This window comes from Thermobia domestica, chromosome 7, assembly GCF_964235325.1.
Source record: "Thermobia domestica chromosome 7, izTheDome1.hap1.1, whole genome shotgun sequence".
Taxonomy (NCBI): domain Eukaryota; kingdom Metazoa; phylum Arthropoda; class Insecta; order Zygentoma; family Lepismatidae; genus Thermobia; species Thermobia domestica.
In genome coordinates this window covers 71252854-71268683 of record NC_137460.1, presented here as the reverse complement: position 1 = coordinate 71268683, position 15830 = coordinate 71252854, and the positions used below count along the sequence as shown (strand labels likewise).

At 31.6% G+C, this 15830-nt stretch overlaps 1 protein-coding gene across 5 annotated transcripts in view; it reads left to right on the top strand.

Annotated features, from left to right (window-relative positions):
• Window positions 1-15138, top strand: part of SLO2 (slowpoke 2) — a 664715-nt gene extending 649577 nt beyond the window's left edge. For all 5 annotated transcript variants that reach the window (XM_081764837.1, XM_081764838.1, XM_081764841.1 and 2 more), the window contains 2 exons: window positions 8341-8546; window positions 12448-15138. In XM_081764837.1, the coding sequence (XP_081620963.1) occupies window positions 8341-8546; window positions 12448-12955 (714 nt within the window). In that variant the 3' untranslated portion in view covers window positions 12956-15138. The remainder of the gene's footprint in view (window positions 1-8340; window positions 8547-12447) is intronic.
• Window positions 15139-15830: the final 692 nt, after the last annotated feature.

Here is a 15830-nt window from a genome sequence, read left to right as displayed (position 1 = left end):
TAGTACCCTTTAATGACTTGACATTATAGCAAAGTTCTACTATGTAATTAACACTGTATCATAATCACTTATCAATATGTTTTTCATGTTTTAATTAAAACTAAAGTTATATTTAAATTAACACTTGTGCTTTGACAGTAATACAAGTCATTATTATACTATATAAAGTACTTTAGAGGAAGTAGTAAGTATTTTGATCGGTGGTGGCATTCAATTCCGGTCTAAAAAGTCAGAAATAAAGACAATGGAAGCCGATGTGCTGACATCATATCATCTAACAAAAAGTCACCTGGCCGGTCATAGTCCTTTGATTTGTATCAATGGCTTAAATCTATGAGAACTAGAACACAGTGTGAAATTACAACTAAGGAATTGAAATAGAGCTGCAAATAAATCATTAATCCACAGCGAACTAAATCAAATCAAATTATTCTCATTCAAGTTATGAATAATGTGATCATCAACTTCTCTTAATAAACCAAAATCTTAGAATGGCTGATCCACGTGGAGAAGTCATAGAAGTGGTATTAATATGAAACAAAGCCTTATTTATTTTCCAATTTTAAACTAAAAGATTCGGTATTATCTTTGTATTGATAATCTAATAGATGCATTATATATTTTGCTATGAAGTTAAGAGAGCATTTCTACCAGAATTCTGTTTTTGCATCATTCCAAAATAATCGATGTACAAGTGCTTCCGAATAATCTTTTGGATTGCATCTAGCGCAAGTATCCATATAGTAGTAAAGAATATCTTAAACTTCTCTCAAAAAAATCACGTAAAATTTCTCGCCAAAAATAAATGTGTAATTTTACTGGATATTAGCTTCTACTTTTAAATTTATTTATAAGTCTTCGTACAAGTATTGTTACTTCCATTCACTCACTTAAAACGTGTACACTTTCACAATACGAGGCAAAAATAACAAATTAAGAAAATATTTGTGTATGTATTCGACTATTTAATAAATTGCCAAAACATGTTAAGATATCGATATATACATATATATATATATATATATATATATATATATATATATATATATATATATATATATATATCACATTAGTATTTGATTTGCTTGTGAAAAAGGCATACTGTACGATACATGAATATTTGCAAGATAAATTGTAACTTAAAACTGATATGATTTTCTCAGATATATTTATTGTTAAGTCCGGTTACGTTATTTATAGTCTGTGATCATCATGTATATAAAAACGTGAAAGTACGATACAATAGAATTACTATACATTGACAACGATGCAGTTTCATTTCCAGTAATCATTGAAGTAAACATTTAGCATATAAATAATATAATGTACGAAATTGGTGTATTAATTATTTGTATTAAAGGGTAATAATTTTCGACTCCACTAGGAATGTGGAACCTTTTTCTGGTTTACAGTACCTTGAGAACGAAGTAACTGGCGAAGTAACCTAATTGAACAGCGGAAAATGAATATATATATATATATATATATATATATATATATATATATATATATATATATATATATATATATTATTGTCGTATGATATAAATAAACCTTTCGAAACATTTCATAGTGTCTGGAGAAATCAATGCATTAATCATTATTAAAACAACAGCAAATCAGTGTAAATCTGCCAGCAATTAAATGTAGAAGGAATCAGCATTTTTGGGATGGAACAACAATAGACATATGGATGACAGCCAGTCACCTCGTTCTCAAGGTACTGTGGATCAGAAGAAGGCTCTAGATTCTCCTATAGGAGCAGAAATCATTTTCCTTTAATACAAATAACTTATACACCAGGTATGAACATTACTTTATTTACATATGAGAGCGTATAATACAACATAAGTACCTTAACATATTAAATACGTATTTAACAGTTGTTGATATTTGCACCGTACAAACAGCTAACGAATGTAAATAATAAGGGTGGCTTTATTACCTCTTCTAATTGCTTCCTGTGCACCAACTGAATATTATACGTTACTTCTTTCATGTTCGTTTCTTTTGCAAAAAGAACGTACTACATTCCTGTTTCATTTCAGAAAAAGGAACACACTATATTCCTTGATATATTTTTTTTAGAAAACAACGAAAGTATTCCGTTTCTTTATATAAAAAGAATTTTCCAATTAATACGTTTGTAATTTACACACATTTTATTCCTTTACTAATATTGCCAACAAGCTTGTTTATATTGTTTGATAGGATCTCTTTGCGTATCAAAATCATATATAGGAATTAACCTTGCTAAGTACTAAAAGTTAAAAATAAATAAAATTGCTTTTCCAAATACAGAAATAATGGAAAAGAATTTACTACATTTTTTTTTAGCCAGCATGTGTTTTAAGAAGTAATTCTTTGTGTTAATTTGTTACGTATTATGACCAAAAATTTATTCCATTATCTACTGCTAAACTAGAATTGTCAGATATGCAAACCAAATATTTGTTAAATATGTTTCAAATGTAGGAATTAAGTAGCAAAATATATCATGCATAAAAAATTTTCCGATACAAGTTTTCTATTTACTTCTACGAAAAGAACAAAAGTTTACATATCTTCAGAAAATTCCTCATGTTCCAGATTTTGCTTCATCTGAGAATAAAATAACGTATTCTCGGTTTCGTTTATTTTAAATGAACACGTTACGTCTTAACTCGGCTTCGAATCTATTGAGAATAGAATATGCATTGTATGATTGTGTAGGATAGATAGATTAATCGACGTATCACCACCTATCAAAATAAATCTCTATTTTCTCTTCTAAAATAACTTATCCTTATTTGTTTGAAACAAGAGTCTCGATTAAATTTATTAAATTTATCTATATGTTTTAAATACAATTTAATAATCAGTACCATTTAAAAATCCCATTGTATTGGTCAAAATGTGGCGAAAATATGGAAAACGTGTAATTCATATTTATAACTAAATATATCAAGCATTTTAAACTAATACCTCCATTACATTAGTTTGAATATTGTGTTCAAGTCTTGTTTCCAAAAGTATTGCTCTAGTATTATTTTTATTTCACGTTCATAATCATTTCATGTCATTTTTAGTTGTTTAGAAAATATTAACATTGTTAAATAGTTCAGTAAGTTATTAGAATCTTGTAGTCTTGCTTTTCTCATTGTACTTAAAGATTGATGTAAGTAATAATAAATTGTTACTCGATCTATTTCATTATATGTGAAAGACAATAACTAAGATATTACAGAATTGAGTTGAGTGCCTTTCATAAACTTTCCAAACAGTGGGCCTGATATGTTCACAGCAGGTACTTTTTTGTAGAAAAATTGCGAAGATATTAAAGGTACATACATAGCTCATTTTGTAGAAAAATTGCAAAGATATTAAAGGTACATACATAGTTCATACTAGAGCTTTTAGTAGTAATTTTGATAACTATTATCCTCATGTTTTAGCTTGCCTGTAGCTGCTGTTATAATGCGTATCTAGTAGTATTTATAGCTTTGGTTATTAACTTGCTTCTAATAGTAATTAATTATATTTGATAAACACAGTAGCTTTCTTTTATAATCTGCTTTGGCCTATCTTTTAGTCCATAAGCATGTTAAGTATTTTCTAACCTTACTTTAAGAATGTCTTACATTTTCTACATAAGGATGATTTCCTGTCTATATTAAAAATTTCAGAAGTTGACTAATTATTTTAAATGTGCCGAAAATACTCATTTGAGATATACGAGACACTGAAATAATAAGAGAAAATAAAATTTTAAGGCAACATAGCTTCACAACAGTAGAACCTTTTAAAAATCTGACATAAATTAGTATCTACTCTCCCTAAATAGAGTTGGAATGTACTGTAACTATATAATGCTTTGCATAAAGGAAATCTGGATTCTAAGTCGCATCTCACTATTATTAAGAATGATTTATTACCCTATGACTTTTGAGAATCAATTTACAATTAAGACGATATACAATAATCAGAAACAAGCAAAAAGGCTAATACTCACCGCAAAAATAGCAGAGTTCAAAGCAAGAAAAGAAAACAGTGAACAACACTGAACAATGACACTGAGTGCCTATTCGCATGTGTTTAATATTTGACAGAAGATTTGTGTTTTACATTTCCTAATCCTTTTAACCAATTTTTAAATTTCCATATTCTCCTTCATGTTTTTAAATCCTCTTTGAATGTTAAGTAAACTGATGATATAAGAAAGTTCTTCCGAAAGCGCTTCTTACGTGTAGAAGAAAACTCTGCTATCTTTCCGGTAAGTATTAGCCTTTCTGCTTGTTCCTTACTGAATATCGTCACCGCCCGCAATATTGTGATATACAACAATGTTGAAAATACAAAATTAAGAGGCATTTGAAAGATTATTTTGGACATTTATTAAAGCAAGCTCTATGAGGTTGTGTTTTCTTTCATCCTCCTAGTTTGCAATCACCCTGCGGCTATAGAACTGCGCGTGTACGCAGAGCGGGGTTTCGCAGTAAGGATGTGTGTGCATCTGAAGTCTAGTGATAGCGATAGTTTACTTTTAGCGATAGCTAGATGAACTTGTGTGTAGCAACATCTAGCCTTGAAACCTTACTCTTTACTACATGCGAAATGACGTAGTCTTCCTTTAAATCACAGATAGAGAAGATAAGAATGCTAACCCTAAGCGTCACTATTGAAGCCCATTTTATCCACTATATCTGAGCGTCAAGGGGGGCCGCGCCTGTATAATATACAAGATGTCTGAAAAGTCCCCTGACACAAGTTCCCTTATTATCAGAGTTACAACAAAATGTAAGAGGGGAAACTGTCTCCAAATATGATGTTTTCAATTTAAAGTGAAGGAATTTTTTAAATCAGATGAGTCATTTGGGCTGTACACTCTTTATGTGCCCAATGTTAAATGAAAATGCAATGTTGCTATTTACCTTGACCCACAACATAAGTAAATTAAATTACTGTCTTTTACGCTAACGTGTCGATGGCCAGACTTCATTTCAAACATGCCCCCATTCATCATACTCTTACAAAATTTATCCACCTCCCGGAAAACAGGAAGAAATTCAGGAAAACCGACGTTTCACTTTAAGCACGTTACACAAATCTTTTCCACAAATTACACGATCGCTCCTACATGTAGTAGTGACAAAACACCTTGGCTACAAGAAAATTGTGCTCGGTGGATACCAAAGACTTTGACTGATGCCCATAAGGCGAATCAAATGGGAACATTGTTGAATTTTTGACCCGATATGACAAAGATGGTGTCAAACTTCTTGACCGCATTGTAACGGGAGATGAAACTTGGGTTTCATACAAGACTCCAGAAAACAAGCTCCAGTTAATGGAGTGGCATCACTCAAATTCGCCCTCAAAACCCAAGAAGAAAGAAAAGAAAGAAACAAATTTGAACACCCAGAAAGTCGTGGCAGCTTTTTTTTACCGAAAATCGAGTTCGTGCTAAAACAGCTCGCAAACGATGAAGAAGTCAAGCAAGCAGTGATAGCCTGGCTCAAATATTTGTCAGCAGATGAGTATGACATCAGCATTGAAAAACTGGTCCCATGATTATAACAAGTGTCTTGACAACTATGGCGATAATGTAGAAAAGTAGAGTAAGGTTGTGTAGCTTTGTAAATAAAGTTTTGTGCTGATATATTTTGTCTTTATTTAACCATGCCAAAACTTTCTTTAGTTTTTGGACAACCCTCGAATTATTCATCGATTTCGGTGATATTTTCTGATAATTTCTGCAGTATTCTGAAAAAAAGTGAAAAAAATCACGAGACTGCTAACCACTTTTAAACTGTAGTTTTCATTTCATTCCTCTCCTTTCATTTGAAATCTTCTATAAAAGTCAGTTTAATACTCGTAATTGTAATGCTTAAAAATTAATAATAATTTTGAGTCAAAATGAGAACTTAATAAATTTTCGTTTAGTTAAAACGTAAAAGACGATCAAGTAAGCAACTGAGGAGAACCCCAAGGTTTCATCAACAGATCTTTCGACTCTGTTTGATCCCTATCCAAAAGGAAAATCATCATGTGTTAATAATTGCCTTTTCATTGCCATTTTACTTATTACATACATATATATTTCCTTTAATACCACTAAAACTTAGCTAAAAATTAAAACACTTGGGTTTTCTTCAATCAACATTCATGATTAATGTTTAAGAGTTTACGAAAGACAAAAAGAAATATAATAAACTACATTAGTACACCGGATCTTTAATTGTACAAAATTATTCAAAATTAAGAATGTTAATTCAACACGTAGTAGCAACCTCCAGGTCTTGTGAAAATAACATAGTTCAAATATAGTATGAAAGTTATAAAAAAATAGGAAGTAAAAAAGAAAGAAAAAAGCGAAAATACTTAAACAAAATCGGTAATTCAAATTTTATACACTACATATTCAATAATAATTATTAGAGCAACCCAAAAGCATTAAAAGCATAACAGCAATTTACACTTATGGTTGGTACCTTGAACATGCTTATGGCTGTCTAAGGGTCCAGAAACAACTAAGTTTAAAAGCATAATAAAGCATAATTTTAGAAAGCATAAAGCATAATTTAGAATATATAGCACAATTCTTGGAAAATTCTGTTTAACTAGAAGTTTAACATACTGTATTAATATTTTTTTTTTTTAAAAAAAAAACAATACTTACAATGCAAAATCTTTGAGAACATAATGCAACAATGAAAAGCTTATTTTTATTTCTGTAAATGTTTCAGTGTAATCCTTTGAAGTGGGAAAAGAAAAAAGGAAAAGAAGAAGAAAATTGCCAACAGTGAATAAACAATAGTTTTCTTCTAAGTGTAACTGAGGAGTACTGTGGGCAAAAAGTTGAAGTAACGCTTAAAGATTTTATAGTTAGTACGCACACCGCCTGAATCAGAGAAGTGAAGATTCGAAATGTACAAAAAGTGCACAAGAACTCCACACTATATTGTTATGTGTACCTCTTGAGCTTGAGCATTTTCTGTACTTTTTGGTAGCATCTTTTACTTTTGCTTTCTGTATATGTGCACCTCCAAGGCGCGCACAAGTGATAAAAAAAACTGACTCGAGTAAAGCATATCTCTTTACAATGCATTAAATAGAAAGTTCATTAAGTTTGAAAGTAACTGGTTTTATAAAATATTAATAAATAAAGATGTTTAGAATATTTAATGTACAGTAAATACGATTAATGTAAAACAATGATTGAAATTAACAATAAAGCATAATAAAGCAAAATTTGGAAAAAAATAAAGCATAATTAAACAAAAATAAAGCATAATGTGGGTTGCTCTAATAATAATTTAGAGAGAAATCAATAACAATCCAGATTTCCGACACTTTATATTTGTTTTCATCGAAGGGAATTGGTTAGTTCAAAGTTCCTATATTATAGTATCGGGCAATGAAGTTTTTTAAGGTTAAAAATGAGAATTAAGTTGTCGCAATAAGTATTAATTCACATTAAGAGCCTGATATACTAAAAATAATACAAAATTTATCTTTTTTTTTTTTTTTTGCTTGTTTTTCATAAGGGAAAGGAGATAATGAAATGCAACTTACCACAATCATAAATAATGTTATTCTACGTACAACAGAAAATATGAACCTGAAGAATTTTCAGTGTTGTCATCCATAAAAAAACACAGTGTTGCCAGAATAATATTTTCCCCAAAATGTAAGTTAAGATAGCGACTAGAGGAACGAACTCAACTACATTTGATTACGTATCATGTTGTTTTGGTATCCTGTAAATTATTTTTAAATAACGTTGTTATTTAATTTTAATAACTGTATGTTAAAACCATTTTGTTTATTACAAATTAAATACAACTATTATTTAAAGGAGTTCACAGGATTTCAAGACAACATGATACGTATTCAAATGCAGTTGAGTTCGTTTCTCTAATCGCTGCCTTAACTTAGATTTTGGGGGAAATGTTATTCTGGCAACACTGTAATTTCTAGGGATGGCAACAATGAAAATTCTTCAGGTTCATATTTTCTGTTGTATATAGCATAACATTGTCTATAATCGTGGTAAGTTGCATTTCATTATCTCCTCTCACTTACGAAACACAAGCAAAAGAAAAATGATAAATTTTATATTATTTTTAGTATGTCAGGCTCTTAAGGGGCTGGGTATTTATTAAATTTTATTACTATTATCGAGTTGAATTTTACTAGTGTCCTCATTAGAACGAAATTAAAGCTGCTCCATTGGCTAGTATGCATATATAATTAGTCATTATTTCTAGTATATGTGTTGTTACGCAAATTAAGTGTAACATGGTGTAAAAACCTTATAACCTTTTCTTTCGTTGACCATTCTCCCTTTTTCTTTTATAGTTTTCCGTTAACATGGTGGACGAAGCAAAAGATAATCATGTCCAGATGATTGAACGAGCAGAAATAGCAAATCTTGTCCGTTCACGAATGGAAAGTCTTAATCTTCCAAGTATTGACTATGATGACGTCAGTGAGAAAAGGAGTAACTTGTCTTACGTCATCATTAATCCAAGCTGTGATCTCAAACTCGAAGAAGGAGACATAATGTAAGTTTAATTACTGTTTGAATCTACTTGTTGCTAGCAATAAGTTTTTCAGTATTGAATTTAGTGTAATTTACAAAAGCATCCAAACATTTTTTCTTTTTTAAATTAATAATTAACTTCACTCATCATCTCAAATTGTGGTATATGTCAATTATTTAATTGCCGGAATCCTCAATGGAAACTCCCATTATCATCGTGGTGACTTTTTAAAAACATTTACTGCTATTTCAACCACTTCTTGTGGATTTAATTATGTTCTGAGAACTTTATCAGTATAGATATAATTACCGGTAATCTTAAAGAAAATTAAAAAAAAAGATAAATATCTCAATGGATATTAACAAAAGGAGGAAACAACCAATTTATACTTACTTTTACACACTAAATCCTCTGTAGGTGTGAATTCAATAACTTATAAAGAGTGAAAAAGTGGTTTGACTGGATCAGGACCTGAATCTGGGATCTCCAGCATAGCGTGCCGATGCGTTAAACACTACACGGACTGATCTCGATATGCCAGAGATCCCAAGTTCGAGTTCCGGTCCAGTCAAACCACTTTTTTCACTCTTTGTTAAGTTATTGAATTCACCTCAATTGATGTTTGTAACGAACATAGAAACTTCAAAACTCCAAATGATCAAAACAACATTACATACGCCACCTGAAAGTTTGAAATAACTAAATGAACCGTATTTGAAAATTATTTGTAACTATCCAGATTGGCATATATTTTCTGAATTGTAACCTTCTTCAATATAATTTCAAGAAATATAAGCCATTCTGCATAGTTACAAGCAATTTCAAGTTGAAATCATCGTAGAGCTTTATTATTTCAGGTAGGTCATTTTGATCATTTTGGTACTTTAAGTTTTTATATTTGTTATTCATCGCTTATTGAGGTAATTGTGTGTTTTGTTTTCTTTAAGAATGTTATCAGTAAGAATATCTACACCGCTGAAGTACTTAGAATGTATACTAGAATGTATACTAATGTATACTATACTTAGAATGTATAGAAAGCTAAAGGATAAAAATAACAACATATATTACATAAATGGACAAAAGAACTAACGTCTGTATCCTGTTGAAAATTTGAGTTTAGTTCCAAACATCTGCTGTTTCATTCCCATTTCATGACTTTAACTATATTCTGAGAATAAATGCATAACAAATGTCACTAACCTCTGTTCTTATTGAAAACTTAATTATTTCTATTCTCGATGAAATTTCTGTCAGTAATATATCGCGTAGTTAAATTCCTTGCTTGAAAAATCATCTTAGTTTTTTCAATCCTAGAAGATTTGAAGAAAAGCGAATCATCCGAAAAAAAAAAAAAATGTGTTGTGGTATGTATATAATTTTGCGCACAAAGGATTTAACAATCACTTATGACTTCCCGCACTTGGCACTGTTTTTTCAATTATAGGGTTTCGTTCATACATAAGGAAGTGTGTACGAACAGCAATACTCATAATTAAAATTCAGATTTTATGAGTGAAACTCTATAAGTGAAGAATAGCTAAGTCCGGGAAATAATACGTGATTATTAAATCCTTTGGAGGGGAAAACCTTGATGTACACTACAACACAATTGCTTTTTCAGATAATTCCGTTTCCATCAAATCTGTTAAGATTACTTCACTCTTAAGATGATTTTTCAAGCAAATCATTTAACTAGTCGATAAGTTATTGACAAAGATTCCATCGAGGATCAAAATAATCTAAATTCAACTTTTCAACGGGATGCAGACGTTATTGCTTTTCATTCATTTATCCTCAGAACTTAATTAAAGCCAAGAGATGTGATTAAAACAGCAGTTGATGTACGGAATTATCTTCACTGATGATGATGGGAGATTCCATTGAAATTTCCAACGATTAAATAAATAATCATCGTATACCAAACTTTAAGCTGTTATTTGTATAGTTTGTATACTTGATGTATACTTTGATACATCAAGTATATACAATAAATCTTCTAAATAAAGCAAATAACCGCTATTTGCTTGTATTAAATCGCGAAAAATAACACCGATTTTGAGTAAAAAATAACACCGATTTCAGGGATAAAATGAAACGTAAACTTCATGTCCCTACTTATAAATTTTGTAATTTAATGGTGTTGCATAACTGCCATCTTTGGTCTATAACTCAGTAATTTATATGGAAAATTAATTGAAACTTTAATGGCGTGATTTTATTGATTTCTTCTTTAAATTCATAAATATCAATTACTTCATGAAAATGAAATTATAGAATTTAATATTAATTTAACTAATATTCATTTTTTATAAATACGAGGAGCGTCTAATAAGTTATCTACATAGACAGGAAGGAATACAGATAGGGTCATCTGGTCATCATTGTTTTTCGATGGAGTCCTTATGGAGGTCTGTGTACAGTCGCAACCTTGTGGGCAGCGAAAAAATCCCAGAGAAAAAGTAGTCTTTGTCATGGCTTGCAAACCACTGGAAAACAGCCTGTTGGACCTCGTTTGTTCGACGAAAAACGTTGTCCTCGCAAGTGTTTCCCAGTGCATGTACTCCTGCTTGCTTCCAGAGCTCCTCCGTGGCTAAGCGGTTTAGCGTACGCGTCTTTGGCGCGGGAGACCCGGGTTCGATTCCCGGCGGGAGCTCATGTGGTTCGGATTCCACGTTAATCAGTAGGTCCACGTCTCATATAGCCTCGCTGCTGAACGGGACGTAAAACTCAAAAAATCAATCAATCCTGCTTGCTTCCAGAATCCCAATGGTGGATTCAGGTTTCATCCTCTGTCACCACATGTAACTTCTGCAAATGCATTGTTCGCGGCGTCACCCAAACATTCGCTACACGGCGTAACACAAACACTCTGTTTACTGCCACTGCGTTGCTCCGACTGATCTCAAGTTGCGCAGCGGGATTCCCCACAGCGCCTGTTAGGCGTCATTATGCTCCGCTTCTCCCTTTATGTCTAGGTAGTGCGTGTTAGGCGTCATTATGCTACGCTTCTCCCTTTATGTCTAGGTAGTGCGTGTTAGGCGTCATTATGCTACGCTTCTCCCTTTATGTCTAGGTAGTGCGTGTTAGGCGTCATTATGCTACGCTTCTCCCTTTATGTCTAGGTAGTGCGTGTTAGGCGTCATTATGCTCCGCCCCTCCCTTTATGTCTAGGTAGTGCGTGTTAGGCGTCATTATGCTACGCTTCTCCCTTTATGTCTAGGTAGTGCGTGTTAGGCGTCATTATGCTACGCTTCTCCCTTTATGTCTAGGTAGTGCGTGTTAGGCGTCATTATGCTACGCTTCTCCCTTTATGTCTAGGTAGTGCGTGTTAGGCGTCATTATGCTACGCTTCTCCCTTTATGTCTAGGCAGTGCGTGTTAGGCGTCATTATGCTCCGCCCCTCCCTTTATGTCTAGGTAGTGCGTGTTAGGCGTCATTATGCTCCGCTTCTCCCTTCCTGTCTAGCTAGATAACTTATTGGACGTCCCTCGTATATATCGCAAAGTAATTTTGAAAAAAGCAAAAACATTTAACTAAGCTTGAAAAAGGAACCAGTAAAATTATATTATTAAAATTCGAAGAAGAATAACAATAATTCACCATATAAATCAATGGGCTGAAAAAAAAAGATAGCATAAGCCTCAATATCCTGAAAGTTTACTTTTTCTTAATTTCTTATACTGGACATTTTATACATACCGACAGTGGCAGTATATATAAATATTTTGAAACAAGTGATATTCAATAGTGATTACCCCATTTGTTTACATCGTTTAGCTATGTTCTTAGTGATAAACTCTATGTTCTTAACGTTTAAAATATCTAGAACCGAAATGTGTCCATAGTACATTTATATTTTATTTGCATTTTCCTTTTCTGGTTCTATTTATTCGTACTTTTTTTTTCCATCTTTTTACAGCTACTTAATACGACCCAGCCCGTTCTCAGCCCAGAAAACATTCGAGCGACACAACAGTCGCAGGAAATCGAATATTAGTTTTTGCGCGCAACAAGCAGGAACTGCTAGCAGGCGAAATTCCACCGGGCGCCCACCGCTAGTGACTAAAGCTAATTCACTATCTCTGCCTGACAGTCCCACAGTGAATCCAGGAATGTGTCGCGGCCGTTCAAATTCTCTACGCGTGGATGATATTCTTTTGCGACGATCTAATTCTTTACGTCAGGGCCTTACAACAAGAAGAAAAAGTAGTTTCGAAGATCTTGGGATTATGTTACCTATAAATCCCCCACCTCCCCCGCCACCAGCATTGGACACGTGTGGTTCCATTAAAATCGCCTTGAACGGTAGCATTGGTTTAGAGGTTACGCCACCGGAAGAAGCTGGTAGCACCAGCGCTGGGAGTAGCAGTAGCGGCATGCCTTTAGAGCCTAGTGACACTCAGCATTTACAAGGTACAATTGTATGATATCACCTGATGTGGGGGAGGAGACTTAGTGGCACCGCACGAAATACACGAAATAAGTGGATATAAGATTTTAGTGCACACTACAAGAAATAAAATGGTGTCTTCCTCACCACCACAATTTTAATCACGTTTGAATATAAATTACATACATAAACATTCAAAACGAAAGCAAATTTCACTCACGTCATGCTAGTTGAGTCACTTCTGCTGCTGCACTTGTTTTGAAGAAGACTTTTAAAGCATTCATGACTAGGGCCTTATGGGAACTTTTTTTTTCATTGGCTTGACTTCTTTTATTTAAAAAAAAATAACAAAAAAAATTAAAAATATATAAGAACTCCTAATGATTTTTTTGATCGTTCTGAACATCAGAATTTCAGAACAGCGTGAAAGTTGTCAACCGTGTTGACCTGTAAGTTTTTTTTCTAACTCAATTATATCAAAATAGAGTTTATATAGAGGTAATACATTAGCCATACTTTGTATATAGATACATACAAATATCTACATATATTAGTGTATGATAGAAGTGACTGATTGATATGTATATCAGATACTTTTGTACATATGTAGTGTAATATGTAACTGTAGATGGGAGACTGATTCTGTAAAATTTTAAGTAGTAATGTGAAATTATTTTAAGAAAAAAAGAGCTATAAAGTGATATTTTAGCGTAAACTTAGCAAAAGAGTACATAAGTATCAAGATACTAGTGGTCATATTTAGTATATACATATACAGTATATGTGATTATGTTTTATTCATGATGGAATGGTGATAAATATGTGTGCGTGTTTGCAGTACGTAAGAAAAATTCTTATGCTATCATAAAACCATAAGAAACGTGTAAGAGAGATTTAAAAAAGAAAAAAAATATTGTTTTCTTTCTAAGAAAAAGTGAACTAAATTGTTTAGGTAAGACTAACTGAAACAATTCTAAGGAATAACCAATATTATATAATTCGTGTAGTATCTTTTTCCTGTTGTAGGATATACATATAGACCCCCATAACCGTAAACTTTTGTAAAAAGAAGAAGAAAAAAATAGTAAAAGAGTTCGTAGTTCAGAAAGTACGGGTGTCAAAATTTTGCTTTATTTCAAACAATGCTAGGTTAGTTCATTACCTCTACTCTAATTAATGACATTGTTAGCACTGAACAAAAAAGAAAGAAAAAAGAAATACAACGTAACAGTGTGTGAAGTGAATTTCTAGAATCAAAAGTGAAATTATGTAGGTTTACTAGTTAATTGTAGGTGAATATGAAGGGTATTTATTTGTGCTTTATTTCGTTCACTGTTGAAATATTACGAGTCTTCAACTAGGAGAAAAAAAAAAAAAATACTGCCTGATTATAATGTGCTTAGCCTATGATATTGTCAGGCATTTAGAGACAATATATAGGTTATCTTGTCCTTGTAGTATATACATTTATATCGATTGTTGCAGCAATTCATTTTTTTCTTTCTTGCAAAGCACAAATGTTTCAGAAAATAATTCAAAAATAACGAAGTAGAAAGTTGAATGAAAAACATTTGTAAAGAAATAATTTCATCTCTATACAAAAAAAGTATATATTACCAATATATCATAAAATAAATATATATCATGAAAGTCGTTAAAATAACTTGTAAAGTAAAGTTGTTTATAATTGGTACCTTGGCTAGAAAATCCAATCTGTAATTAATGACAACAGAAATTTATAGATATAATAGCAGATACTAAAAAGAACAGATTTTTTCCCCCTAAATTTTACAGTCATAACATTTGGAACTGCAATTAGAGGGATTTTAATTAATTCTACATAGATCCGAACTTTTATATATATACAGTCCTCTTCTTTTTTTTTAAAAAAAAAAGAAAGTAATAAAGAAGCAGCTCGGTTTCCTTTTTCTCTTTTTCAATATTTGGTTATGTTGAGTTAATTTTTGAATGTATCGATAAATTTATTATTTTCGTCTTCCAGTGCAATGTAAATATATGTTAATATATTTTTAATTATTTTAGCCGAGCACATTAAGAAGTCGAGCACAATGTATATAATAATCATTTACGATCTCTTTTAGAAGTGAATAATTTAAATCCTTTGAGAATCTACGTCATTTCATCTCAATTTAAGCTCGCAAGTAGTTGTAATAATTAGAGCATTATATCATGTCATAATAATAGAATACGTAACGAAGTGTTATATTTTGGTTACTTTCTAATCAATACATATATTTTAATAGAAGTACTTGAGGTTTCTTTCTCCTTTTCGATTAATTACGTAACTATTCAAACTATGATTATCGTAAAAAGGAAAAGAAAAAAGAGTACTTCATAGATTTTACTCTGTTTATTAATTTAAATTTTGTCTGGGACAAGCATTTTGTCAATGTATGAGATGTGCCTGTCAGAAGTACATTTTACGGTTACCTATTTGCTATATGATTTGGTAATTGAACTCATTACATCTTTATTCAGCAATTCTTTGTTGTTCAGTAAGAAGCATATCGTTTCCCATTGATTGCTTATTTTTAGATTCACATTATCTTCTGATTTATATTTTTATAAAGATTGCTAATAAATGACCTATACTTATGTAAATTGCTTCATAAATTCTCTTTCTTCTAGTAGCATTATTTGTACGAATTTATTCCTCAATCATACAAATTTAGTCTCTTCGAAGTGTATCTCAATGACTGAATACTCTGCTGTAATTAAATTATCTATTATTTTACTTTTGACTTTCTAATATTTTCGTTAAATCTTTATTCTGTTCTTCTTCTTCTGTTTGCTATATTAACATATTTCAAATTCATAATCCACTTTATATATTGTATGACAATAGTTTATTATGAAAATTTCTCTTCCATAGCCTTTAATTTGTGTTTCAC